Source organism: Enhydra lutris, unplaced genomic scaffold (assembly GCF_002288905.1).
Source record: "Enhydra lutris kenyoni isolate GAN:26980312 unplaced genomic scaffold, ASM228890v2 scaffoldscaffold9, whole genome shotgun sequence".
NCBI lineage: Eukaryota > Metazoa > Chordata > Mammalia > Carnivora > Mustelidae > Enhydra > Enhydra lutris.
Window position 1 is genome coordinate 28,648,223 of NW_019154093.1, and position 27,529 is coordinate 28,675,751.

Here is a 27,529-nt window from a genome sequence, read left to right on the forward strand (position 1 = left end):
TCCAATAATCCCAGTATTTTTTATTAAAAAGTCCATCTTTTCTCTACTAATTTGCAATATCCTCTTTATTATATACAAAACTGTAATATGCCATTGAGTCTGTTTGTTGATATTTCTTTTCAATTCCGTTAGTCTCCTATCTATCCCTGGGCCAAAATCATTTTCTTTTAGATATAGAGATTTTGTATTTGTTAAGGCTAGCCCTATACCCATTACTCTTCTATTCCTGACTCTTCTTTTCTGACTGCTATTTCAAATTAACATTTAATCAATTTGACTAGTTCCAAAAGAAAATGAAACAAAAATCTAGTGCCATTTTTATTGGAATCACATTAAATTTATAAATTACCTTAGGGAGGATGGATAATTTTAACGTTTTTTTAAGATTTTTTTTTATTGTGGTAAAATATACATAACATAAAAACATAAAAATATGTATATACAAAAATATGTATAAAAATATACATATCTGAGAGTGCTGTTCATTGGGATTAAGTACATTCCTATTGTCCAGCCACCCCCCACCATACATCTCCATGGCTCTTTTCATCACACAAAACTGAATATCTATACCCATTCAACAATAACTACCTATTCTCTCCTTCCCCAAGTCTCTGGCAGCCATTATTCTACTTTCTGTTGCTAGGATTTGACTACTCTTAGTATCTTTTGTAATTGGAATTACATAGTATTTGCCTCTTTGGGACAGGCCTACTGTCCTCAAGGTTCATCCATTTCATAACATGTGTCAGAGTTTCCTTCCTTTGTAAGGCTGGATAACATTCCATCATGTGCCTATACCCCAGATTTTGCTTACCTATTTACCTTTGATGAATACTTGGGTAGCTTCCCCATTTTAGCTACTGTGAATAATGCTACTAAGCACATGGATATGTAACCCTCCTTTCAATTCTTTTGAGTAGATGAGATGGAAGATATGGTAATTCTGTTTTTAATTTTTAAAAATTTTTTGAGAAGCCACCATACTGTTTTCCACAACAGTTATACCACTTTACGTTTCCACCAAGAATGCACAAAGTTTCCAATGAATCCATATCCCGGCTAACATTTGTTGTTTTCTGTTTTTTTGTCTTCTATGTTTGTAGCTATCCTAATGGGTGTGAAGTGGTATCTCATTGTAGTTTTGATTTGCATTGCCCTAATTAGTGATGTTGAATATCTTTCCATGTGCTTACTGTCCATTTTTAAATCTTCTTTAAAGAAATGTCTATTCAGGTCCTTGCTGATTTTTGAATCAGATTGCTTCTTTTTGGGTAGTTGAGCTTTGGAGTTCTCCATGTATTCTGAATAGTAATCTCACATCAGATATGGGATTTGCCAGTACTTTCTTCCAACATGTGGATTGCCTTTTTACAATCAACTGTGTATTGTGGTACACAATTTTTTTTTAAATTAATTTGCATAAAACCCAATTTGTCAATTTTTTATTTTGGTGCCTATGCTTTTGGGGTCATAGCCAAGAAATCACTGTCAGGTCCAATCTGAAGATTTTGTCTTCAATCTGAAGATATTTCTTCTAAGAGTTTTATCATTTTACATCTTATATTTTAAGTCACGGATCCATTTTCAGTTAATTTTTGTATTTGGTATTAGATAAGGGTCCAACTGCAAACTTTGTATATGGGCATCCAGTTTTTCCAGTGCCATTTCTTGAAAAGACCATCTTTTCCCCATTGAATCATCTTGGTACCCTTGTTAAAAAATATCATTTGACCACGTATATGAGGATTTATTATGGACCCTATCTAATCTGTTGGTCTCTATATCTGTCTTTATGTCAGTACCATAATGGTTTTATTATTGTACCTTTGTAGTACCTTCTTTTTCAGATTTACTTTGGATCTTCAGGGTCCCTTGAGATTTCATATGAATTTTAGGATGGGTTTATATTTCTTCAAAAAGAAGTCATTGGAATTATGATAGAGATTGATGATGTAAACTTTTTTCAGTATAAGATCATACTATATCTTTCCGTTGTTCAAATCTACTCTTGTGTCTTTTAGGAGAGTTTTTTTTTTTTTTTTCTCATTAAGTTTTGGACATTTCTTGTTATGTTTGACTATGCATTTGATTTATTTACTTTTTTAGTTAATTTAATTATGCTTTGTCATTATAAATGCTGCCTTCTATCTTTTGTCCTAACTAGTTTTTGTTTATATATGTGAGGGACACTGATTTGTATATGTTGATGATATAATCTTGTTTTTGCCAAATTCTCTTAGTGTTTTAGTAGTTTCTTCATAATCTGTTTTGAAATTTTATATTTATAATCTTACTATCTGAAAATAGTTTTTCCTCTTCCCTTCTAATTATTATGCCTATAATTGCTTTCTTTTGTTTAATTACTTTGGCCAATACTTCCAACATAATATTAAAAACCAGCGGAAATAACAGATATCCTTGACTTCTTCCAGACTCCAATGTGAAAGCCTCTAGGGTTTGTCAATTAAATAGAATATTGGCTTTGGGTTAATATATAGAGAGAACCATTTTGGAAACAAAAGTGAAGAAGAAAATTCTTATTTTCAGGGAATTTACAGACTTGTGGAAGGAGACAAGGAAGCCTTTTTTTTTTAAATTTATAAAGACCTATTCACTTATTTACAAGTATTTACAAGAAGTTTTACCATAAATTATGTGTTATGAGAAACATTATAGTGTAATGCATACATTTTTTAAAAAAGATTCATTTATTTACTTGAGAGAGAGAGAATGTGATTGGGGGAGGGGTATTGGGAGAGGGAGAGAGAGGGCATCCTTATGCAGCCTTCCCAGCTGAGCACAGAGCCTGATGCGGGGGCTTGATCCTAGGACCCTGAGATCATGACCTGATTTGAAGCCAAGAATCTGTTGCTTGACTGACTGAGCCACCCAGGTGGCCCAATGCACACATTTTTCTAAATATTGCCCTTAAGGGTGGTAAAAATTGTTTCTTTGGGGCAAATATTTCTAAAATATTACAGTGGTTTCTAGTGCTTCAAAGTTCAACTCTACTCAACAAAATAGTGTTTCTTGGTATTTAATGCCTCTCTCTTTAGGAAGAGTTTTCCTTTTCTCCTAAGGGGTGGGGTCCAATAATGAAAAAGAGATTGGGAAACTTGGGTATGGTGGATCCAGACAACTTAGGTTCACATCCTAGACCCACCAATATTCGACTGGTTGTATGAGCATTGGCAAGTTTCTTAATGTCACTGTATCTCAGTTTTCTCACCTATAAAATGGAGATATTAGCCCCTACTTCACACCATTGCTTTTGAATTTTTTAATTAATTTTTGAGCACAATTGACACACAATGTTATATTAGAAGAAACGACCCATTTTAATAGTATAGCAACAATTGCTGTAAGGGAATGTACAGACTGATTTATGATTACCTTATGAAAAACACTTATTTTGGCAATTGGACAATGATGCTTCTTGGTAGAGCTGATATCTAAATTGAGCCCCTAGTATAATTAGGAGTTAAATGAAGATGAAGGGAAATTTTCATACTAAAGGAATAGCATTGGCAAAGCCTAGAAGTTAAAATGGAACAGAACTCTATTGGGGAAATGGAGGTTGTTTAGGGAAGGGTGGGTAAGGGGAGAAGTAGAGAGTGGATAGAAGTGAGCTGGAATGGCAGTCAAGGAATTTGCATTTTATACTAGGGCAAAGAGTATTAAATAATGGTTTTAAGTGTTTTAAGTAGTGGCCACACTTGAGTAATTTTGATGTTCCTCCTAAAAGAGGCAGAATATATATATCCTTACCTGAGTGGTGTTGTGCTTTGCCATGTGGCTTGCCTTGGCCAATGGGATGGATGTTAGTGGACATGACATAAGCAAAGACTTAAAATGTACTTGTGGTTGAGTCTGTCCTCTTGAAATGTTTCCATTACCATAAGAAGAACTTGCTTTGAGGAGTCCCCTGGATTCAGAACAATAAGAAAAACACAGAGCAGACTTGAACCAAATCTACCATTTGGAACCAAGCCTAGAAAAATCTAATATATAAAAAAAAGCAAAAGCTATCTTAGCTCATATTTGGAACTGGGAGCACAAATGATTATTGTTATAAGCCACTGAGTGCTAGGGTGATTTGTTGCACTGTAGTAGTAATAGCTGACCAGTACAGAGAGGGAAGCAGAGAAAAGGACAGTCAGTTTGAAGATAATTAAAATCATCTTGCTGAAGTAGTATGGTGGTTTAACTAGGATGATGGCAGATGAAGCAGAAGTAAGAAGGTATTTTGAGAGGTACAGGGGGCAGAATTTGAAGGGCTCATTGATATTTGACTCAGGGAGAAGGAAGAGGAAAGCATGCCCAGGGTTCTTGCTGGTATAATTGGGAGAGTTCTGAAACTGTTCTGAGAGCCACAGACCACAGAAAAAGAACAAGTTAAAAAGTTCTGTTTTGAACCTAGTGAATCTACCAATGCACAGCCCAGTGGAAATGTCCTTGACATCTGTCTATTCACCTACGAAATGAGGATGACATCATGTGCCTCTACCTATCTCAGAGGACTACTGTGCAGAACAAACAAGATAAAACACACAAGTGCTTTGAAAAGAACACATAACCCATCAACTACGATAATTATTAAAATTTAAGCACTAACACTTTCATTTTCATGCTGCCAGATGCAAAAAACACACTCTAATTTTATTTTTGAAACCGTGCTACAGAGTTTGTAGCTAGTCACACATTCTTTTTTATTTTCTGAGAGCAGGCAGAGCTGATGCTTCTGAGAAATAATACAAATGATATTTGTGTCTTCAAAGACACATAAGGTATAGAATTTGGAGTAAAAAGATTGTAGGGCTACTGTTGAGACGAGTCAGGCTCTTGACTCATGAGACCTCAAACTGATCATTTAAGCTCTCTGGGCTCCCCCTTCTTCATTTCTGAAGTGAAGGTTTGTACTTGTTGATTTCTAAAATATCTTGCTGTTCTCAGATACATGAAATCATGGGTTCTCATAGTATTTTCAGCTTTACTTACCTCCTACTAACTAATGATACTCTTCAAATTTGATCTGTAATTTAGAAAAGAGTTTCACACTTGCCTGTCCTCACCCACGTTAGCTCAGTCTTTATCAGCAACTTTTCTTTTGGAACAAATTCAGGCAGTCCAGATTGCCTGTTACATCCCAGGCAGGAAGGCTTATTTTCATCTATGTGTGAGGGAGAAGGATCTAGAAGGAGTTCTGATTGGTTTACTTCTTTCACTGCAGCAGAATTCCATTTACCACTTAGTCAAGGTGGTAATGAGGGTCTCCATACCAGGCAACTGTGGCTGCCATCTGGCAGGCCAGCACCACACACTCGGCAGACAGAACCAATTAGTCAGGCCCCACACCTCCCAGGAGGTCTTGCTGTATTTGGTGGCTGGGTGTCAGCTCTGCTGAGTCTCCCACAAGAAATCTTATCAAGTTGTAGAAGGGGAGGGGCAAATCATCTCCCTCTGGCAGGACAGAGCGAGCAAAGAATCCAGATCTTGGAGGTCCAAGGACAGCTTCTTTAAAGAACATTCTGCCCATGATAATGGCGAATGCAGAATGTACCAGAAATGGGCAGCTTGATGTGGTAGAGGGAGTATCAAGAAACAAATTTCTGTTTATAAGAGAAAAACTATAAATGACTTCAATGCCCACCATTAAGGGATTAGTCTAATGAGCCATGTTATAGCCATACAAAAAAATGAATACAGTTGGTGATTAAGGATTTAGGATTTGGTCTTTGATTATGGCTCTGACACTTCTCAGCCTTTTGACCTGGGCAAGGTGCTTGACCTTGTTTTTTACTTGTGTCGTCTATGAACTGAAGACAATAAGAGTTCTTACTTCTTTGGGTGCTTGGGAATAGTAAGTTAGTCAACACATGTAAAGAACTTAGAATGGTGCCTGGCAGAATGCTATTTAATGTTCATTCTGAGTATGATTCTCATAGCCCTTCCAGATGATGCTTAGTATGAATTTTTTGAAGCCAGGGTGAAAATTTTTAATATGAAATGAATCAAGCAGGATAATGAAGGATATATACAAAATTACTCTCTATCTATGCATAGAGAAAAGAAAGAAATATTATTATTATTTTTTCTTTCATTGAGTTTTCTTTTCTTCTTATTTATATTCTCCATCTGCCAAAATTGTACATGAGTATGCAATACTTAATAATAAAAAAGATGATTTTTTAAAAAAGGAAGAAAGGACTAGAGAAGAAAACCTGGATAAACATCTTATCTCTACACTTAAGGGTGACTTCAACTTTTCTGAGCCTCAGTTTTATCATCTATACTAAAGTGATAGAAAAAACACTTTTTCTACTGCAAAAGATTAATTCCAAGGAATAAATTTTAAAATTTACCTGGAAGTAATCATAAATTACTTAAGCAGTAATAAAGTGTTTTATAACTATAATATTATTACCAAGGTCATCCTTAGGAAGTAACAACAAATACATTAATGCTAGAGTCAAAATTATGTAAAAACTCAGATGTCTTTAGAAGTTCAGAATGGATCATTTCACCTCTGCCGATGCACTATGTCCTATTCCAACCAGGCCTTAAATTCAAGAGCTACTTGTAAGACAGTCAAAAAGGGGCACCTCGGTAGCTCAGTTAGTTAATCTTCTGCCTGTAACCCAGGTCATGATCCCAGGACCCTGGGGTGGAGCCCAGAGTTGGGCTCCCTGCTCAATAGAGAGCCTGCTTCTCCCTCTTCCTCTGCCCGCCCTCTTTCCCTTGCTCATGCTCTCTCTCTCTCTCTCCTCCAAATAAATAAGCAAAATCTTAAAAAAAAAAAAAAAAGAAAAAGTCAAAAGAACACATTAACTGGGGATTTCGAAGGTTCAGGTTGCAGTGTAGGCTGTGCCACTGACGTTTTGGGCAAGTTACTTTCATTTCTGGACCCACATTCAACTAGACCTTGCAGAGTATGATCTGAGGTCCATTGGGGGGCCATTAACCACTTTAAATTATAAGCTTTGCAGAATTCTTATGAGCAAAAGACCACAAATCCATAGACTTTTATTTTCTCAGATGACTAACGACTAGCTAGTATCTGAGTGATTTAGTAAGGGCTATTAAAATTATAAACTAAAAATAGTTATGTTAGAGTTTACTGCAGACTCTAATTCAGTATTCTACTAAAATATTTGGCTGTCACTTAATGCTTGGCAGCACTGCAAAACTCCTACTCTATGTGTCCGTCTAATTGCAATTTCAGCAATTTTTGGAAATGGTACTTTGTTATCAATGAATCATTAGTTTTGTCTTGATTTGGATCCAGTTTTCAATTGCTGCTATTCTTTCTTTTTAATTACACATTACTAATCATATAGATTTATCATTATCATGTTAGTTTGTTGTGGATTGTTTGGTTGCTTTTTAACAGAGTACAGTGATGTATATTTCCGTCAAGATTTTTGGCTGATAATTTTTTGATATGTAGAATGGTTGCATTGGATTTTGAAAATAAATGATCTCTTCCTGTAAAGTTAAAGCAGACAAACCTACCCCCCCAACACACCCCGAATTTGCATGTACATTTACTCGGATTGCTGTATGAGTATCACTGAGATAGCCACTGATAGAGTAGGTTGGCCAACTCAGTTGGTGGTCAACCAGGACGCAATATACAAAATGACCTAAAAATTTAGTTTCGGATTTAAAAGAAACAAATTCCAAGTCTATCTTAAGAAAAATATAATAATTACCAATAGAACAAGAGCCTGTGGTGTGAATCTGTTTCCAACCTAATCCTGTATTTTCCTAGTCAATTACCAAGGAAAGTTTGGGTATTTGTCACTCCCTTTGCCATCCAGAAATCTGCTACTGAGTGCTCCTTTTAGGACTTTCTGGTTGTTCTCTGGTTTCTGATTGTTCTCTGGGTGCTTGCTTTCTTCCTCATCCTCTGGGTCATGATTGAGTTGTTGATCAGTAGGATTAGTAGGAGCTGGGGAGTCTGTGCTCATCTGCCTTGTACCACCATTCATGGATTTTTGGAGTACTGTTTGAGTTTCTGCCTTCAAGTTCTCATTTTCCTTGCTGTGAAGAAACAGTTTTGTTCTTTGTTACTCACAGGGCAGTCTTGCATACACTAGGCTGGCATAAGAAACAGAAGGTGTGAGTCTCATGGTGTGAACAGTGGTAACTCAGCATGGTGGAACGAAGGAGTACACATTGATTATCTGTATGAATCATTTACTATAAAGAGACTGTGTTATCTTCTCAGAGTTTAACTCTATCCTCTTCCTCATATTCATGAAGAGAATCCAAATGCTCTCAGATCCTTAAAGTAAGTAATGGCGGTGTCAAAAATGAACCTTGCAGGTTATCACATATCTTGCTGACAAATCTAATGGGTATTTTTAGGGTTGGTCACTAGAAGAAGAACTCCAATCAAGGGGGTTTGCTAGCTCCAGTCTTGCTCTGTGTCTCTCATCCTGTGGCTTCTTTTTCTTTCAGTAGTCCTCCATTTAAGTTTAATATTAAATAGAGAAAAGAAAAGGAAAAAAGAAACTGTAAGAATGATTCAAATAGATGCAAATAAACAGCACAATTTTTAAAAGATTCAACCTTGTTTAATAACTAAAGACTCACAAATCAAAACAAGTATATAAGACATCATTTTAAATTTAGGAAACGTCTTTGGAAGTAAGAAAGTCAAATGCTAATGGCCATATAAATAGACATAATTAATATAGTGGATGACCTGACAAAACATTTGAAGAGTCAGTCAGGAAGTTGTAATGGTTTAACCTACTAAATCAATATTTAAGATAGTTTATTATAGGTAAAAATATAGAAGAAGAAAAATTTCAAACTCTAAGTATTTAGTAATAGGTGAATATGTTGAGCATTTCATTCTGTGTTCATATGATAGACTTTATAAAGCCACGAAAATAGTAATAATTTTAATGACACAAAACATGTCCAGTTATACAAATAAGTGAAAAATATAATTATCTCAACTATGTAAAATGCATGTGCATAATATATATGTTTTATTTATGTGGGAAAAATGTGTAAAAAAATGACAGAAATAAACAGTAAGTTTCTCTGGGTAGTAGAACTCAGAATATTACTATACTATCTTATAACATTATTATTCTAAAGTTTTTACATAAAATATTATTTTAAAATCAGAAAAAGTCAATTTCAATATAACTATAGAAGGTATTCTATAAACTTTAGCCATTAGTACTGATGCAATGGAAAAGATCCATTTTAAAAAACATATTATCTGAGCATAAAACAGTTGCTCTGATATTTACTGATTTGAAAAAGCCAAACCACAGACAATGATTTGAATGTATGTATACTTTTTATAATAATCTTCTTGGTCGTGGCAGCATAGACAGGAAAGAAGTCTTAAAAAAAAAGAACTCTGAGGAACACCTATGTTTAAATAGAGAAGAAGAGCCCTAAAGGAGATTTAGAAGAAATTCTCAGTAAGGTAGAGGGGAACCAGGAGTATGGGGTCTTGGAAGCAAAGTACGATAGGATGTTTCCAGAGAGAGCATTGTCAACAGTATCAGAGGCTCCAAAGAAATGTGGGTTCTGAAAAATGTCCATTGAATTAAGCCTTAAGGACACCGACAAGCATCTTGACAAAGGTGCTTCTGTGAGGAAATGGAGGTGGACCCCAGATTGAAGTGGGTTGGGGAAAGAGGGAACCAAGAAACCAAATACTGGAAGTATAATCTCTGTGAAGAAGTTTAGCTGCAAGAGAGGAGAGAGAGGGGTTGGTGACTGGAGTGCAATATGGGTTTCAGATAGGGCTTTATTATTATTATCATGTTGAAGGACTGTGGGCACTTCAACACATTAAATGCCAATGGTGAAGAATCCACTGGGCCAGAGGGAAAGAGAGGACATTATTGATGAAATATGATGAACACTGACAAAGGGAGATGGGGTATCATCAAGAGAACAGAGTTAGAAATGAAATCTAAGGGTGGGGGTAGTAGGGAGATAGGGAAGGAAGTCTGAACTAAGGGCAGATGGCCTGAGATAACTGCTATGAAGAGTGGAGAAGAGCTGATCAGAACAAGTAGCCATGAAGGTTGGAGACCACAGTTTTGTGGCTTCAGTATGAGAGGGTGCATGCTTTTCTCTAGGATTGCCTGGACGTCCTTGTGGAGATGCAGAGAAGGAGAGAGTCGGACTCATTCCAGGCTGGGATTTGCCAGACAGGTGCAATCAAATAATAACAGAGCAAGGTGGGAATGTGAGAACAAATAGTGTATATTTAACAAATAATTCTTGCAATGAGAGAAGACATAGAACATATGATCTCTGACCTCAAGAAATTTAATTTCATTTGACTGTCTCAAAACAACACAAATAATAAAGTTAACAACTGGTATAAACTTTTTAAAAAAATATTTTATTTATTTATTCAACAGACAGAGATCACAAGCAGGCAGAGAGAGAGGGAGAAGCAGGCTCCCTGTTGAGCAGAGAACCGGATGCGGGGTTCAATCCCAGGACCCTGAGCTCATGACCTGGGCTGAAGGCAGAGGTTTAACCCATTGAGCCACCCAGGGGCCCCAACAACTGGTATAAACTTGCTTCTACAAGTCAGCTTGATAGCTTCTATGTAGTGGTTACCTTTTTAGGGAGATAGAGAGCCCAGAAGGGAACCCTAGGGCCTTCCATGGTATCTGTACTATTCTGGTTTTTTGTTTTTTGTTTTTTTGTTTTTTTGACTTGGTGTTTGTCACAAGGGTGTATCACTTTTGTGAAAATTCAGTGAGACTATATATACAACATGTGTGGTTTTATGTGTGTGTATATACAATAGATAGATAGATATTACATTGTTATAACATGCTTAAAGAAATTCATATAAAATTTGCATAAATATGAAACATACCTAATTAGTGAATAAATCAATGTCAAATGAATATTACAAAGAATCAGTGCTGTTTGAAGTTCATAGGAAAGAGAAATAACAGTGTAGAGGTTCCTCAAAAAATTGAAAATAGAGCTACCCCACTACCTGGGAATTGCACTACTGGTTATTTACCCCAAAGATACAGACATAGTGAAAAGAAGGGCCATATTTACCCCAATGTTCATAGCAACAATGTCCACAATAGCCAAACTGTGGAAAGAGCTGAGATGCCCTTTAACAGACGAATGGGTAAAGAAGACGTGGTCCATATATACAATGGAATATTACTTAGCCGTCAGAAAGGATGAATACCCAACATTTGCATCAACATGGATGGGGCTGGAGGAGATTATGCTGAGTAAAATAAGTCAAGCAGAGAAAGTCAATTATCATATGGTTTCACTTATTTGCGGAACATAAGGAATAACATGGAAGACATTAGGAGAAGGAAATGGAAAAATGAAGGGGGTGAAATCAGAGGGGGAGATGAACCATGAGAGACTGTGGACTCTGAGAAACAAACTGAGGGTTTCAGAGGGGAGGGGATGGGGGGATGGGTGAGCCCGATGATGGGCATTAAGGAGGGCATGTATTGCATGGAGCACTGGGTGTTATACGCAAACAATGAATCATGGAACACTATATCAAAAACTAATGATGACTAGTATGGTGACTAACATAATATAATATTGAATTCTAATAAAAAATAAATACATACATAAATATGTAAGTAAATAAATAAAAGTGAAATAACTATGATTTGCAATGGTTGCAAAAATAATATTACTGAGCATTTAAATACACGACAATCCCATTATAGCCACTCAACATACACTAGTTCGTTAATCTTCAGATCAACCCTATAGGTAAGTGCTTGTATTACTTTCATTTTAGGATGAAGAAATGAAGACTCAGAGATTTTATGTGATTTGTCCAATTTACATGCTTTTCAGAAGCGGAACCAGAATTTAAACCTAAGTTGGCCTGACTGCACTGAGATGCCTACATAGTGGCAGTAGGGTCCAGAGAGAATCCATGGATGTTTATATTATATGAGGAGCAGAAGGGAGAGGAGGAGGAAGTGCAGATTTAAAAGCAATGATGGGTTTGGGGCCGAGAGTTAACTCCTCAGGCCGAAGGCAATCAGCTTTGCTTTAATCACCTTGGAATCCTTTTGTGGACAGTCTCAGGGCAGAATTGCCCGAGAAACGTGAAATGTATCTGCCTGCCTGTTAAAACAGTCACAGTAGATGTAAAACCAAAAATAACCTGTTAAATCTGTTCAAAGTAAAAACTGGTTTAAAAAAACAAAAATCAAAAAACAAAATACAACATACATAGCACTTTAAAATGATCATGAAATGCCTCCCCAACTGAGAAATGGCATGTGCCTGTTAGCACAAACAATTTGTCAACACGCGTTGGTTGTTGTGCCATTCACACACTCCTAGCTCTTTCTTCTAGACTTGTGTACTATCTACCTGAAGTACTGGAAATAGAAGTTTGCCATTTCGGAAGAAAGAAAAAAAAAATGCCACCAACAGTCTCTTGGAAGCAAGGCAGAACTAGCTTCTTCATAGGGACTTCTGACCTCAGCTGCTGCACTTTGGGGTGCTGTGAAGAGTTTAGTGTCATCCCAGAACTACAGCAATTAAGAGAGGATTACTGTATTGCTGGATGATAAATAAATGAGGCGAAAACTGTTCAGTTGTCTCCTGTCACACTGGGCTCTTCCTGCAAACCAGCCCTACAGTGCCACCCTCTACCACAGCTCAGAGGCTCAGGGTTAGAAAGAAACATTACAAGGGCGTCTGGTAGCATCGTCTGCCCGAAGGCCCACCTCCCATGTGACTCCAACTCACCAGATCTCACATTTGATTTGGATTACACCCCTGCTGAGAACATCAAATCTCAAATGGAGGACCCAGGGGGGCTCAGCAAAAAAGTCACCAGATGCCATCTTAAAGGTCTGCCAGCCTTGGCAGTGACTCAGTGCCACCGATTTCCAACTGTGCGCCATCTAACAGGCCTCCAACCCTCTGGAGAAGACAGTCCTGAGCGTGCCAACGCAGTGAATGGGGATCTAATTTCAGTAAATGAAAGCATGTTCTTATTTGGAAGTAATAGCAGATAATCAACACAACCAGACTTTCCTTTTTGAAAAAGACAACAACCAAATAAAAATATAAAATGGGACTGGGGAGGGGAGCGCAGCTGAAAATCTCACCAAACTCCATGGGGATGCTGAAATGTGAAGTCTGTGTTAATGTAGCAAATGTTATTGTGATGAAGTGTGAGGCTTTTTTTTTTTTTCCTTCTTCTTCTCCTTCTTCTTCTTTTTTTTTTATTCCAGAGAGCCATACCATATATAATTATCATAGAAATTTAGTCTTCAGAAAGATTTTTAAAGTACTTTAACTCCCAAACCTATACCAGAATCATCTCTTCATCATTGAATTATATGAGCTAACATTCTAAATGCTCTTCTGTGTCAGATACTACATATAAATTTACATAAATTCTTTCATGTTATCCTAATAATACTGAAAAGTAGATATTAGTATCTTTATTCTGCTGACGAAAAAATGGATGGTCAGGGGTTAAGCACATTACTCAAGGCCACCTTGTAAGTAGAGATCTTGGATTCACAGCTAGATCTGTGTGGATCTAAAGCATATGCCCCTTCCTCCACATTACTCCTCAATTTTATACCCATAATATACAGACTGTCTGTTTTAAACAATAGGATTTTTATCCTCTTTTAAAGTGTTAATAAAGAAAACATATATAAAGCCCTCCAGTCTATCTTCCCAGCTAGACTTAAAGTCCCCTTCTGGAACACTTAAGTGGCTGACATTCAACTTTGGTTTGTAAACTTCCCAGGCGCAAGGAATTCATTATGTTCCCAAAGATATTTACAGCATATCTCATTTCTTTCCTTAAAACATTGAGCCAAATTCTGAAATCAATGAAAATAACCAAAGTATACTTTTTCAGGGCAGAATAAAATAAAAGGGTTATTTTAGACACAGAATTAGCAACCCATCCAATCAACAATTGTTCTTTGGTAGGAAGTACTTTTAGCTCTTAGAAAGTGATACCCCAGCACACCTACTCCCTTGCGTTCTTCTTTCTTCACTTAAACACGCAGTTCTATAGCATTAGACATATATTTACACCATGGATCTTTCCTTCTATCTGACTTGTCCTTCAGCTGTGCATTACTACTTTATTGGTCAATGTTGTATTGGCATCCAATGGACTATTTTGTCTTCAAGTTTATGAAAAAATAGTGTGATAACTGAAAAAAACAGAGGAGGTAAAAAGATCATAGAGGAATTTCAAACCAAATCTGCTTAAGGAGGATGGAAATGTTTCTATGAAGGTGTTGGCCAAGAGGAAGAGGTTAGAAAGTAGGCAAAAACACTGGTGTGAGGTCTTGAGGGATTGCAATCTCAGAGACACAGGTTGACCAAAATTGAAAGTGTGCTCCAAATTGCACATGGAAAGTGCAAGCTTAAAAAGGCAAAAACCACGAGATTATATAGCTTGTTTTGAAGGAATTATGATCTGTGCTGACAGAGTTAAACTAATAGACAAGTGGCTATTTAGTTAATAGATATTACATTGTATCTGTTTTAGTCCAAAGGTGAAGGATGTGTCTCAAGAGGTGGTGGAGATGCAATTGTCAAGTTGCAAATGACAAAAGTCAAAAGTCCAAAAATTGAAACAGGAGACAGTGCACAGGCCTTGCTTCCTCAATATCCTCCCCTCCCTGTTTTGAATGGTTCTCTTAGCAATGCTTACTTCACTTTGGAATCTTCTTTCACCAAGGAATTGACATAAATGTAGTTGAAAGAGGAAATGAGAGGTAGAAAAATACTCCAGATTGGATGAAGTGCTTGGACTTGGAGAAAGTGACAGTGATTTCTAACCTTTGAACCTCAGACCACCTGAGGGGGTCATAATCATGCAGGGTGCTGGATAATAAAACACAAACTTGGATAACACCGAACTCACTGAATTGGAGTTTCTGAAAACAGGACAAGAAAATGTGTATTCTTAGCAAACATGTCAAATGATTCCTGTGTACACTAAAGTTTGAGAAAGAACAGCATAGAGAAAGAAAAAGAAAGTCTTTTCCATAATTGTGCAAAATTTGCCCATAATTATAATCACTATTAGTATAGAAGTTGAGGACATGGACTAACTGTCTCATGGACCTGATTGTGAATCCTAGCTCCAAATGTCATTTCACTTTGGCAATTTATTTCACATCTCTAATTTTTAGTTTCTCCTCTGTGATGTTAGAAAAATAATCCTTATCAAAATATGATATATAAAATATTTAGCACAGAGCCTCGCTCAGCCTTTGACAGATGATAATTTTATCTTAGTCATAAAGTAGAGTGCTATCTCCTTTATAAACACCTCCCTCATCACCTGAGTACAGAAGGAGTGCTCTTTCATTTGGAATCTTGGAACTTTCTTTATTGATAGGCAAAACTAAAGTTCAAAAGATCAAAGTTTTGTAGTACATAAGAACTGAGGAAAATTTATTTAAATAGGTAAAAAGAGATGAAGTAACCTAACTGACCACCTTGTAATTTACGAGTAACCATAAATAGGAGTTCTAGAAGTCACTCTCTTTAAAAACCAATGCAGGTTAATCAGTATCAAAACTTGCTCTGATTAAGCACAATTCTTCAGAATCTGTTTCCTTCATTTTACAGAAAAAAAAACAAAAAACAAAAAACCCAAACATGGTCTCATCATGATGTCCTCAGGTGGCTTATACCCAAGAGTTTTGCAGACTGTGCTGCCTTTAAATCTTTGAGCCAGTCTTTATCAGCTTGAAATTTAATGTCCTTTGCACAGCATTCTAGCCTTTTCTGCTTTTGCAAGTCTAAGCAAAGTGATTGCGCAACTGGCTCACCTTTCCCCCAATTATCTCAGTGCTTTAAGGCACAATTTCTGAGCCAGGACTTCTGTCCATATTGTGAGAAGATGTAGCACAAACAGTTCTTTCCCTAAACTACCCTCTGGATACATCCACATGGTATGGGAATGGGGAGTAATAATTATTGCTATGTTACTTTGTTTAATTAGTTGAACTAGGGGTATTGGGAGATCATTGATTTAAAAAGCATACTATAGGGAAGGAGGAAAGAGATGAATAGATGAAGCACAGGATTTTTAGGGCAGGGAAAATACTTAGTATGCTACTATAATGATGGATACTTACTACTATACATTTGCCCCAAACCTTAGCATGAAGGACCCCAGGAATGAACCCTAATGTAAACTGTAGACTTCAGGGGATCATGTTGTGTCAATGTGAGCTCTTCAACGGTAACAAATGTATCACTTTGGTCGGGGCTGCAGATAATCAAGGAGACCATGCAAAAATCCAGACAAAGGGTGTATGTGGTACCTTCTCTGTACCTTCCTTTCAATTTTGCTCTGAATCTAAAACTGCTCTAAAAAAATTAAGTTCTAAAAAAAGTATACTATATAAATATAAATCTGATTTTTCAAAATTATAAGTGGTTAAACTAAATGTGGCAAGGTGTTACATTATCTCATTATAGAAAATTTCTACCTAGGCACACAGGAACTTGTTTTGTTTTGCTTTTAAACCAAACTAGGTTTATACGATTTTATAATCTTTTAAAAGAATTTCCAGTCCATAATATAATGCCGATATCGTTACACATCGATACTTAGTCTCTGTGAGAACATTCTATATGTCTAACTAGTGTTTCATTGCATGCAGATACAAGAGTTTATTTAACTAGTCCTATTTTGTTGAACATTTACTGTTTCCCCAATGTTTACTCATTTAAATATTGCTGCCCTGTTGGACATGTTCCTTTGTGCTAGCTCCTTGCAGTCTTCTTTACCCCAGAAAGCTGATCTGTGTGGACTAAAGATCTCCTCTCATGCCTTCTGATTCTGGCTGGTTTTGGCCAATGTGTAGCCCTGGCAGAAGATGGCTCTGTCATGCAACATTGCCTTAAGCTTCTTGTGTTTCTTGCTCAAAGGTCACTACATTTCTCTAAGCAGCCTGAGCTACAGAGTGTCCCTCCTCGGCAACATTGCAGAGGGCTGTCCAACTTTGCCTCTGCTGGCTTGCAGTTCCTGCTACATTTGTGCATTTCTCTTACTCTTATAAACAAACTTTTTCTGAATCATCCTTCTCTGAATTAGGTCATCTATTTCCTACTAGCGGGTTTGTACATTAATATGTAAATTTTTGAAACCAAACCATATATTCATCTATAATTGTTTCTACAGAAGTGGTTCATGGATAGAGCTGTTTTATGCCACAGTACATACACTTTTTTAAGGATTTTATTTAAATTCTAGTTAGTTAACATATAGTGTGATATCGGTTTCAGTAGAATTTAGTGACTCATCACTTTAGGTACAACTCCCAGTGTTCATCACAAACTACATGTACTTTTAAGGCTTTTAATAAATATACTTAAAAGCTGATAGTGGGACGCCTGGGTGGCTCAGTGGGTTAAGCCTCTGCCTTCGGCTCAGGTCATGATCTCAGGGTCCTGGGATCGAGCCCCACATTGGGCTCTCTGCTCGGTGGGGAGCCAACTTCCCCTCTCTCTCTTCCCCTCTCTCTTCCTCTCTCTCTCTGCCTGTCTCTCTGCCTGCTTGTGATCCCTCTCTCTCTGTCAAATAAATAAATAAAAATCTTAAAAAAAAAGCCAATAGCATATGAATACTCTTTTTCTAAATTCGTGTCAACCCTGGATCTCTCCACTATAAAAATATTTCTGATTTTATTAGTAAAAATAATGTCTAGTTGCTGTTTAATTTTTTTTTTTAGTCCCAGATTGAATCTCCCCCACCCCATCACATACACATATCTAGTGTTCGTTTTTATTTCTTCTTTTGTGAATTGCCCACGTAGATCTGCCACTTTGTGAAATTGGGCTGCTCATCCTTTTCCTACTGATTTGCAGGAGTACCTCACACATTTGAGAGGATTAATTTTCCCCTGTCATAATCTTGTAAATAATATTTTGTTTTTTCTGTTTATTTTTTATTCTATTTTTTTAAATATAGGATTTCAAATGGTAAAATAACAACTTTTATTTCATAGTCTCAATAGTTAGGATTAATGGGCACCTATTTTTTTTTTTTTTTACAACACTGATTTGGCATTCCTTTACGTAATGCCATATACTCTTATTGTAGGTTTCATGCCTATGTCTTGCAACCCTTTGTAGGAGATTATAAAGAAACAGCTTTCTGCAGTAAAAAGGCATGAGACGTATGATTTTAACATAATACTCCATCACTGTGAACTTGAGAAAATGGATATAATAGTGTATGCTCTGATGTTGCTCTGTTTTAAGGAAAGATTGAGTTCATGGATTTTAAAGTATGTAGATTATATAGCAAGAAAAGCAATTAAAAAAGATAAGGCATTATGATCAGTTATTTCTTTTCAAAAAAGAATAAATCACAAATTTTTATCCAGGTTTTTTTTTTTTTGTTTTGTTTTTGTTTTTTTTTTTTTAAATTTTATTTATTTATTTGACAGAGAGAGAGAGAGAGAGAGATCACAAGTAGGCAGAGAGGCAGGCAGAGAGAGGAGGAAGCAGGCTCACTGCTGAGCAAAGAGCCCGATGCGGGGCTCGATCCCAGGACACTGAGATCATGACCTGAGCCGAAGGCAGAGGCTTAACCCACTGAGCCACCCAGGTGCCCCTCCAGGTTTTATATAGAGGCTATAATTGGTCATTGCTACAATCTCCTGCATGGATTACCATCATGACTCCCTAAATGATCTCTCTCTCTTTACTCATGTCTCTTCCAACTTGTCCTCCACACAACAGCCAGAACTATTCTTTATGGTGCTCCCAATTTTCCAATGGCTTCCCACTCTACATAGAACAAATTCTATGTTCCTACCATGGTCCACACAGCCCGTGATCTGAGTCCTGCTGGCTTTTCTGACCTCATTTCCTATCCTCTCCCCCTTTGTGCACTGTGCTGCACCAACACTAGCTTCCTTGCTCCTCCTTAAATATGTCGCAAAGGCTTTCTATTCACTGTTCCCTCTGCCCACAATGCTCTTTTTCCAGGGATCTGCGTGGTTTACTTTCTACCAGGATCATGGTGAACACCTGTGGTGTCACTTGGGACAGGTTGAACCTCCAGGGCAGGATAGTGGCGGCTACATGGGTGCCCTCATCTCTGAGTACTGTGCTTCTGGAAAACCACACACTCTTACTTTTTATGAAGTGAGCATAAGGCAGCCTTGTACAAAAAATCTGTTTGGGCTCCAGGTGGTCAATTTAGGTGCTGTTTGTAGCAGGTGCTGTGTACAGCAGTTGCTAGGAAAGCCAGATGTCTAATATTTAAAGAACTTGGGGCTGTGGGAAGTTGCAGCCTCTTCTTCTGAGGCAGGAGCAGGAAGAAGAAACTAGAACTGCTAGTTATATGGGAAGTTGGAATCTGGTGAACCATGCCCACCTGGATAAATTAGGGCCAATCTTAGCCAGCTCACTGCTAACTAATAACTTGCTCAGAGGCCTTCTGGGAACACCTTTTGTGACTCAACATCCCTTTATGATCCTCCTCTATTTTTCTTCATGGCACTATGCTCAGTTAAACAGTCATTATTCATATGTCTGCTATGTTGTCTCCCATCATTAGAAGTTTAGGTATTAGAAGTTTAGGTATACTGCTGTATTCCTAAGGCTTGGCACTCAGTAGGTGCTCAATTAATGCTTTTGGAAGGAATGATGATGGAATTCCATATATGCATTGATTTATAAAATGGTTAACATTAGTGCTTTTAAAAAGTTCAAGAAAGGGAAACAATAATGTATTGATATGAAGGGCTTTGAGGGACCAAAAAATGACAGACTATGGGCTCCAGGATAGTCATGTGGGAAAACACCAAAATTTTATATTTCTAGGCTATCAATATCAAAACATATCATTACAAGTATTTGCTACCCTTTCCTATAAAAATTTGCAACCCACTTCCCCTGTACATGACAATACTATACCAACAGCAGTGTAACTACAACGAAGTGCTTTGGGTCATTGAGTCTTGGCACTGGAAGGAACTAGAGAAGCCAGCTTTATTCACTGGAAGCATCTCTACTCACAGGAATTTCTTGAAATGGATCCAATTCCTTTTTTATTTAACAACTCAATCCCCAGATTTTGTAAATGTTCCCCTATGCCACAATTCACACCCTGGATCTTCTATCATGCTATACCTTTAGCATCCACACTTATAGTGTGGCAGGGTCCCTCCTAAAATATGGCATGCATGCAAATGGAGGTGCAGTATTGCGCAGGGGACGTATCCAGTTCTGAATAATTGGGCCACCCGCATCCCTCTCTGTGGATGCTCTTGGCTCATGCTGAGCACAAACAGAAATGTAAAGGGGAAAACACTACATTTTATCCTCTACTCTCTACGACTACCACATACGGCCAGTCACCAAATGTGTGTGGGTTTCCCCATACCAAACAATTCTTCAACACCAGCTGGGTATCCTTACAGTTCAATTCAGTTCTGATGCTATCTACCTAATTCAGCACAGACCCCAAAGGTTCAGGGCTCCATCCTACAAGTCTGTCCCACCCCCTTCAGACATCAATCACAAGTCTAGATTGTTACCTGTGGTTCTGATAGACCCACTATAAAATAGGATTCTCACAACCCCACCTTGGGTTTGATGAATCTTCTAGAGCAGCTCACAGAACTCAGAACAGTTTACTTACCAGATTACTGATTATTATAAAGGGATATAATTTAGGAATAGCCAAATGGAAGAGATGCATAGGGCAAGGTATGTGGGAAGGGGTGTGGAGCATCTATGGCCCCTCCAGGCACACCACCCTCTCAGCACATAGATGTGTTCAGCAACCTGGAAACTCTCTGAACCTTATACAGTTGAGATTTTTAGGGAGGCTTCATCATGTAGTTATGCTTAATCATTAACTCAATCTCTAGCCCCTCTCCCCTTTCCAGAGGGTAGAGGGTAGAGCTGAAAGTTCTAAGTTTGTAATCATGGCTTGGTCTTTCTGGTGACTAGCCTCCATCCTTAGCTCTCCCAAGCTCTCTATCCCTATGGGAGTATCCTCAGGGGAGTGGAGACAGGAAATTCCAAGGGATTTAGGGGCTTTGTGTCAGGAACCAGGGTTAAAGACCAAATATTAGGACAAAAGATGCACCTGGTGCTCTTATCTCTTAGGAAACTGCAAGGGTTCTAAGAGCCCCATGTCAGGAATTGGAAACAGAGACTGACAGATTTTCTAGTCTTTTGCAGCAAGTAAAACCCAAACTTTTATTCCATATGATCATTTACACGCACTCTTACCTGAGGACAGACTTTGCGTATATCTCCGTTGATTTCATTTTGTTGGTTTTAGCTTATTTTCCTGCCAAGGCTTTTCAGCATTCCTCTAAGTAAACCTACATGTTTACTGAAGTGGTTTCAGTTATGGATTAAAAATGACTAAAAACAGGGTCCCACACGAATCTTCTCAGCCTCTCAGCCTCTAACACAGTATGTTGACATCAATTGTTCAGTCACTACCATGTGAGCATAATCTGGTTTTAGTCAGCGTGTTGCCAACCTTAGTGACCATCACTTTTGTTTTTGTTTTCACAGTGAATATATTTAATTCTTTGGCCTGCAATTCTGCCAGGGATTGCCCACCAGCTTCAAGTTTTGTGGTTTTATTACCCACTTTTATCTCCTTTTAGAAAATGGGAATATTTGTCTCCTGTCAGTTGGCATTATCTTGCTTTCCATGAGCTATCATCAAAGATGACTCCTCAGGGTCCCCTGGTAACATCTGCATGCAACTTTAGCAACGTGGGCCTTTAGACTTGGATTGAAAGCAACTAAGTATTGTCTTTCTACATCTTTATTTTTCTTGGCATCCATTGTGCTCTACTTCATTTATTAGGCTCTCAATATGTATCAGACTTTGTACTCAGTGCTGGGGTGCAGTTGTGCACATGGGATTTACAGTTCAATGGAGGAGCCGGAAATGCATAGGAAATCATCACAAAGTGTAACAGTCCCTTAACAGTGCTGTGGAAACCTGTGGGGGAGGATGGGTAAATCTGGGGCTAGAGGTGGTGGCATCTCATTAGATCTGCATTTTAGGAAGATGATGCTGGCCATAGTTGTGAAGTGGGCATCTCAAACTGGAATGTTACACAGGAGTCACTTGGGAATGAACAAAAATGCAAATTGTGATTCTACATTTAGCCAGTTCCCAGGTGAGGCTGATGCTGGTGGTCCATGGGTTACCCTCTAGGGAGCACGCCTTTATAAAGTGGATTAGAGAAAGAGAGAAAGAGCAGGTTGGAAGTCTGGTGGAGTGATCTGAGAGGCAAATGATGGTCGTGAATCTCAGGTACACTTGTTTTGCTCTTTATAGCCTGGAGATTGATCTCCTTTATAAAGAACTTGACTACTAAATGGGTATTGAGTATTTTCCTTTCATCTGTCAATAACTGTACAAGCTAAATTAAGAAAAGAGGAAAGGAGCTCGACTTCAGTCTTAGTTCTTAGTAACTGGCCTCCCTTTAAGCTCAACGGAGGTCTCAGTTGTTTCATCTGTAAAATGGGAGATTAATTGTTATGGGCTAAATTGAACCCTAAAATTCATAGGTTGAAGTCCTAACCCCATGGGCCTCAGAATATGACCTTATTTGGAAATAGGGTGATTGCAGATGTAGTTAATTAAATTGAGGTCATACTAGAATAGGATGTACCCCCAAACCAATTGACTGGCGTTCTTATAGAAAGGGGAAATTTGTTCATAGGCACAGATACAGGGAGACTGCCATGTGAATTTTAGAGTTATGCTGCCATGAGGCACAAAACTATCAGAAGAAGGGAGAGAGACCTATAAGCTCTCCTTCCTGGGCAGCTGCAGAGGGAGCACGGCTCTACCAACGCCTTGACTTCAGACTTCTCACCTGCAGAACTGTGAGGCGATACATTTCTGTGTGGTCTAAGGCACCCCATGTGTGGAGCTTTGATACAGCAGCCCTAGCAAATTAATACCCTGATTGACACCATGAAGGTCACATTCAGGTCTGCCATTCTATTCTATCCTCTCCAAATATCCTACAGGAAGTCTGAACTAAACGTGGTTAGATGGGAAGATTTCTGTTTTTCATCCATTATTCATTTGTGATTTTTCTTTTTAGAGACTTCTTCCTTTTTTTTTTTTTTTTTGGCTTTCACTTATGTTTCCTTTTTTTGAAAACTCAAAAAACATTTTTTTTTTCATTTAAGCAAGTACTTAGAACACATCAAACAAGGCAACATTTATTCTTTCTTCTCATCTTCTGGGGTGGGGTCTGTTGGGCTCCTCCGCTGTTGTTCTCTAAGCCAGTGCTATTCTCACGGGTCCCTTCCTCAGCCATACTGTCCACCCCCTCCTGCCCGCTCTCCTTGTCATCAGGAGTAGATGTGTCTTCTTCACCATTCTGTTGTCTTTCTGGTGCTTCTTCAAGGTGTGTCTCCTCTGTCTCCACTGGGATGCTCTTGTTGGTCTTTTTTTTTTTTTTAATATATATTTTTATTTATTTATTTGACAGAGAGAGAGAGAGATTACGAGTAGGCAGAGAGGCAGGCAGAGAGAGAGGGGGAAGCAGGCTCCCTGCTGGGCAGAGCGCCCAAAGCGGGGCTCGATCCCAGGAACCGGAAATCATGACCTGAGCGGAAGGCAGAGGCTTAACTCTCTGAGCCACCCAGGCACCCTCTTGTTGGTCTTTCTCCTCCTTGGTCTTACTCACAGCTTGCTCTCCCTCAGGAACCATGCTGACTGCGTTCAGTTTGCTCTGCGGCCTCTTTCTCCCTTTCCTCCTGTCTTTTACCAGCCCGTTCCTCTGCCTGTGCAATTTCAGCGGCAATTTTTTCCATATCCGTTCCACTTCAAACTACAGAACCATTTAAGTTCAATGTTAAATGAATCTGTGCTTTCCAGAAATTTCCTCTTTTTCTGGTGTCGCTCATCCATTTAAAGAAGTTCAGCTTCTAGGGGCGCCTGGGTGGCTCAGTGGGTTAAGCCTCTGCCTTTGGCTCAGGTCATGATCCCAGGGTCCTGGGATCGAGCCCCACATCGGGCTCTCTGCTCAGCAGGGAGCCTGCTTCCTCCTCTCTCTCTGCCTGCCTCTCTGCCTACTTGTGATCTCTGTCTGTCAAATAAATAAATAAAATCTTAAAAAAAAAAAAAGAAGTTCAGCTTCTAGTTTTCACTGATGAACCGTTAAATACTGGACGCATTGTTTAAGGACCTGCCTACTAGCTGTTGTGACAACTGACGGAACGTCTGGCTCTACCCTCTCACTACAGATTTCACTGATGAGGTGGTGGTTTCTCTGGAAATGGGTGGTAGCCGTATGCTTCAGTGAAAAGTCATCATCATAGCCATCTGGATCTTCAGCAGGCTGGATGCTCATGTAAGATTCTCTTTTCCCCATGCGAGAGTCTCTGTTGACTTTCTTCCTCTAAAGCAGCTCCTGTATGGCTTTTTGCATTTATGTAAGCAACGTATGCAGGGAGATTATGATAGCCCTTCATAGATTCATTGTACTCTATCTTTTCTGCTTCCTCTTCACTTAAATATTCTTGTTTTTCTTCATCAGTGAGATCTCGTCACGTACCACCAATAATCTTGCCAATTTCCCACAACTTTAGATCAGGGTTGGAAGATTTTACTTGATCCCAGACCTTTCTGCTATACCTCATGTAGGCCGTCAATGGCTCATCTGGTAGTTTGTGGGGGTTTGGAATCATAATACCAGAAGATGCCATGACCTGACTGTTGATGCCCAGGTTCCCTCCCAACCTCTAGTTGTTGCAGGCGAGATGACCGTATGGATTATATCCCACAAACCCTGGTGTGCTGGGCATTTGTGTTGTAGGAGCTGGGGTGGGAGGTGAGGCATAAAATGGTCTTATTGACATTTTGAAAGATTATGTTCTCAGTTCCTTAAGAATGAGTCTGAGACACCACGGGCAGAAAAAGCCTCACTAATGTTTCATACATGGATATTTTACTAATGGACTCAATAGATTCAACCCATAGAAAAAGCCTTTTTGAGGCTCAGGCTGAAAGCTACAGAGGTAGCACAACTAAAATGGTTCCGAGACAGATTTTGGGACACACATGACATGATAGTGGTGGGTTTGTTCTTACCTTGGCAACAAGAACCCTTTTGAGAATCATTTGTTTTTGAACCATACAGAAATATTTTAGCAAAGCATGTCAGGGGTCCTATGTCATTCCAGCAATAGCAACATCAAGCCCAGAGAAAACAGAGACAAAGCAACCTATCTTTGATATTTTTTTAAACTTTTTTTTTTACCATTGTCACAGAAGAAATAGAACTATGCCTTTTATTTAACAATTTATGTATACAATCTAATGTACTCTTTTATTTCTTAGATTGTGAAGTTTAAAGAATAGAGAGAAAAAATAAAAGACACTTTTTTATAAGACAGAGGGAATTTTTCCTTCCATATTTAAAAGGACAAGGATCCTCCCCCAGCAAACTCTTTAGGAACATTAGATTCTGATACTCCTGGAAAAAAAGAAGGGATTTGGAACAAATAGGCTAAACAAAGAACCCTGGATGGGAATGGAATTAGTCTAGTAGTAATGTCAGCTTCTGGATGGGAGGAGAACTGAGCAGAGCATCCAAACAGATCCTAGTACGTTCCTCATGAACCATGGGCCTTTGGTAGAAGATCTTATTATTATCATTATGATTATTATAAGGTTATATCACAGCATCTTAGTTATCTCCTCTACAAAACAGAGGTAGACTGCGTCCCACACACAGAATATAAAAGGGATGGCAAGCATTCCATAGAATGAGATTTGATTTTTTTATTAAATGTCTCACATCCCTGGAAAGATATGCTTCAATCATAATAATAAAATCATGTTGCATAAACTACTACGCACTGCGAAGGTTTTGCATACTTTTTCTCATTTGGTCTTCACAACAACCCTACTGGATATATGGGTTTTAGCCTTGAGAGATGGTAGGATCTGAGGCCAGAGATATTAATTTTCTCAATGTCAAAAGGCCAGGAAGGCACAGAACCAGAATTCAAGTCCACATCTCTCAGCTCTGTGGGGATCTCAGATGCAGGACTCATGGGCTGCAAAACTCACTTCCTGTGTCGGGACAGACATTACTAATTGATTACAGTACTCATTTTGGAATTTCTCTAGTCTGACAACAGTGATGGTGGAGAGTTAAACCAATTTCCCCTGCTAAGCTTGTGCTCCCCAGCAGTGTTCTGGATGGCCTCATCTTCAGAGATTCTGATTTAGTAGGTCTTGGGTTGGACCCCAACTCTTTATTCTTAAGGATTTTCTTGATGTTGCTGATGACATCCAGGTTTGATATCCACTACTTTCTGCACCTATGTTCTGTGAGACCAGATCTTTTCTGCTTGTCTATTTGTTTGGTCTGCGGGTTTCTGAAATAAAGGCAAAAGCTATGGAAATAATCTCAGGCGGGAAAAGAAGCTATTGACCGCTGCTACTAATGGAATGGCTACTATCTGAAAGATGGGTCTGGTGCCTTCCTTTTCTTTTGTGAACCACCAAAATGCTGGAAGAGAGACCTAGTCATACTCTTCTGTGCCAAGTATCTGGAGAATTTTAGAGATACCTGAGTGTCCTCCCTCAAATATGACTGTGATGAGCCTGAAGGGAAGAAAGACCTTTTAGCTATGCTCTGAGAAGCCTTCACTTGGAGGAGTATAGAATCTTAAGTGAAAATCTTATAATTTATGATTCATTATTAATCCTATTCCTTTAATCCATAACAAATTGACTAACACTATTTCCCCCTCCCCCCTCCAAATTCCTACTGTAGGAGATTATAAACGTGATGAGAAGCAGCAGCAATACCCCATTAATAGTTATAAATGTCTCAATGCTCATATTCCTCATCGATTTGAGAAATCTGCCTAAGTAATTAAAGAGTAAGGGGAATTAAAAAGATGAAAAATATCAGGAAAACAGGGCTCATGGAAGTTATCAACACTATTTTATTTCTACTGTTACTTCTTAATGACTTAATTTCCCATGGACAACATTTTAAAAATGTAAATTTCTAGATTAAGAAAAAAAGGCCCAGACTTCATTATCTTCCCAGCGAAGCAGATATTTGTCAAACAGTAAACTTATATCTTTGGCTTCTCCAAAAGGCACCAAAAGTGTTTACTTCCAATGATTTTCACCACCTTTTTTTACCCTTAAAAATAAACAGTTGAGGTCTCATGCATTGCTTCTGATCCACGGAGAGTCTCCCAAATGGAAGGCATGCTTCTTCTCAAAGCCCTTTCAAATCCTTGGGTTGGAAAATAAGTACATCTTTCTTCCTCTTGATTTCCCACTAGTCAGTTTAGCATCCTTGTCAGTATTAACAAAAACAATAGCAGGACCAAATGCTTTACCTATCTTATCTCACTTGACATTCTTAATAAAGGCATAATAAGATATTCTTAACTACTATTATCATTCTTGCTTTACAGTTGAGGGAACAGGCATAATGTAGTTATGTCACTTACTCAATAGCATAGAATC

General features: G+C 38.3%; 1 protein-coding gene and 1 pseudogene across 1 annotated transcript in view; both read right to left on the reverse strand.

Moving 5' to 3' along the window:
• The window catches only part of LOC111143567 (chromosome unknown C1orf87 homolog), an 85,501-nt gene extending 58,234 nt beyond the window's left edge, over nucleotides 1-27,267 (reverse strand). Inside the window, 2 exon segments of the mRNA XM_022497391.1 lie at nucleotides 7,816-8,042; nucleotides 27,127-27,267. Of these exon segments, the coding sequence (XP_022353099.1) occupies nucleotides 7,816-8,042; nucleotides 27,127-27,267 (368 nt within the window).
• Nucleotides 23,245-24,888, reverse strand: LOC111143568 (annotated as a pseudogene).
• Nucleotides 27,268-27,529: the final 262 nt, after the last annotated feature.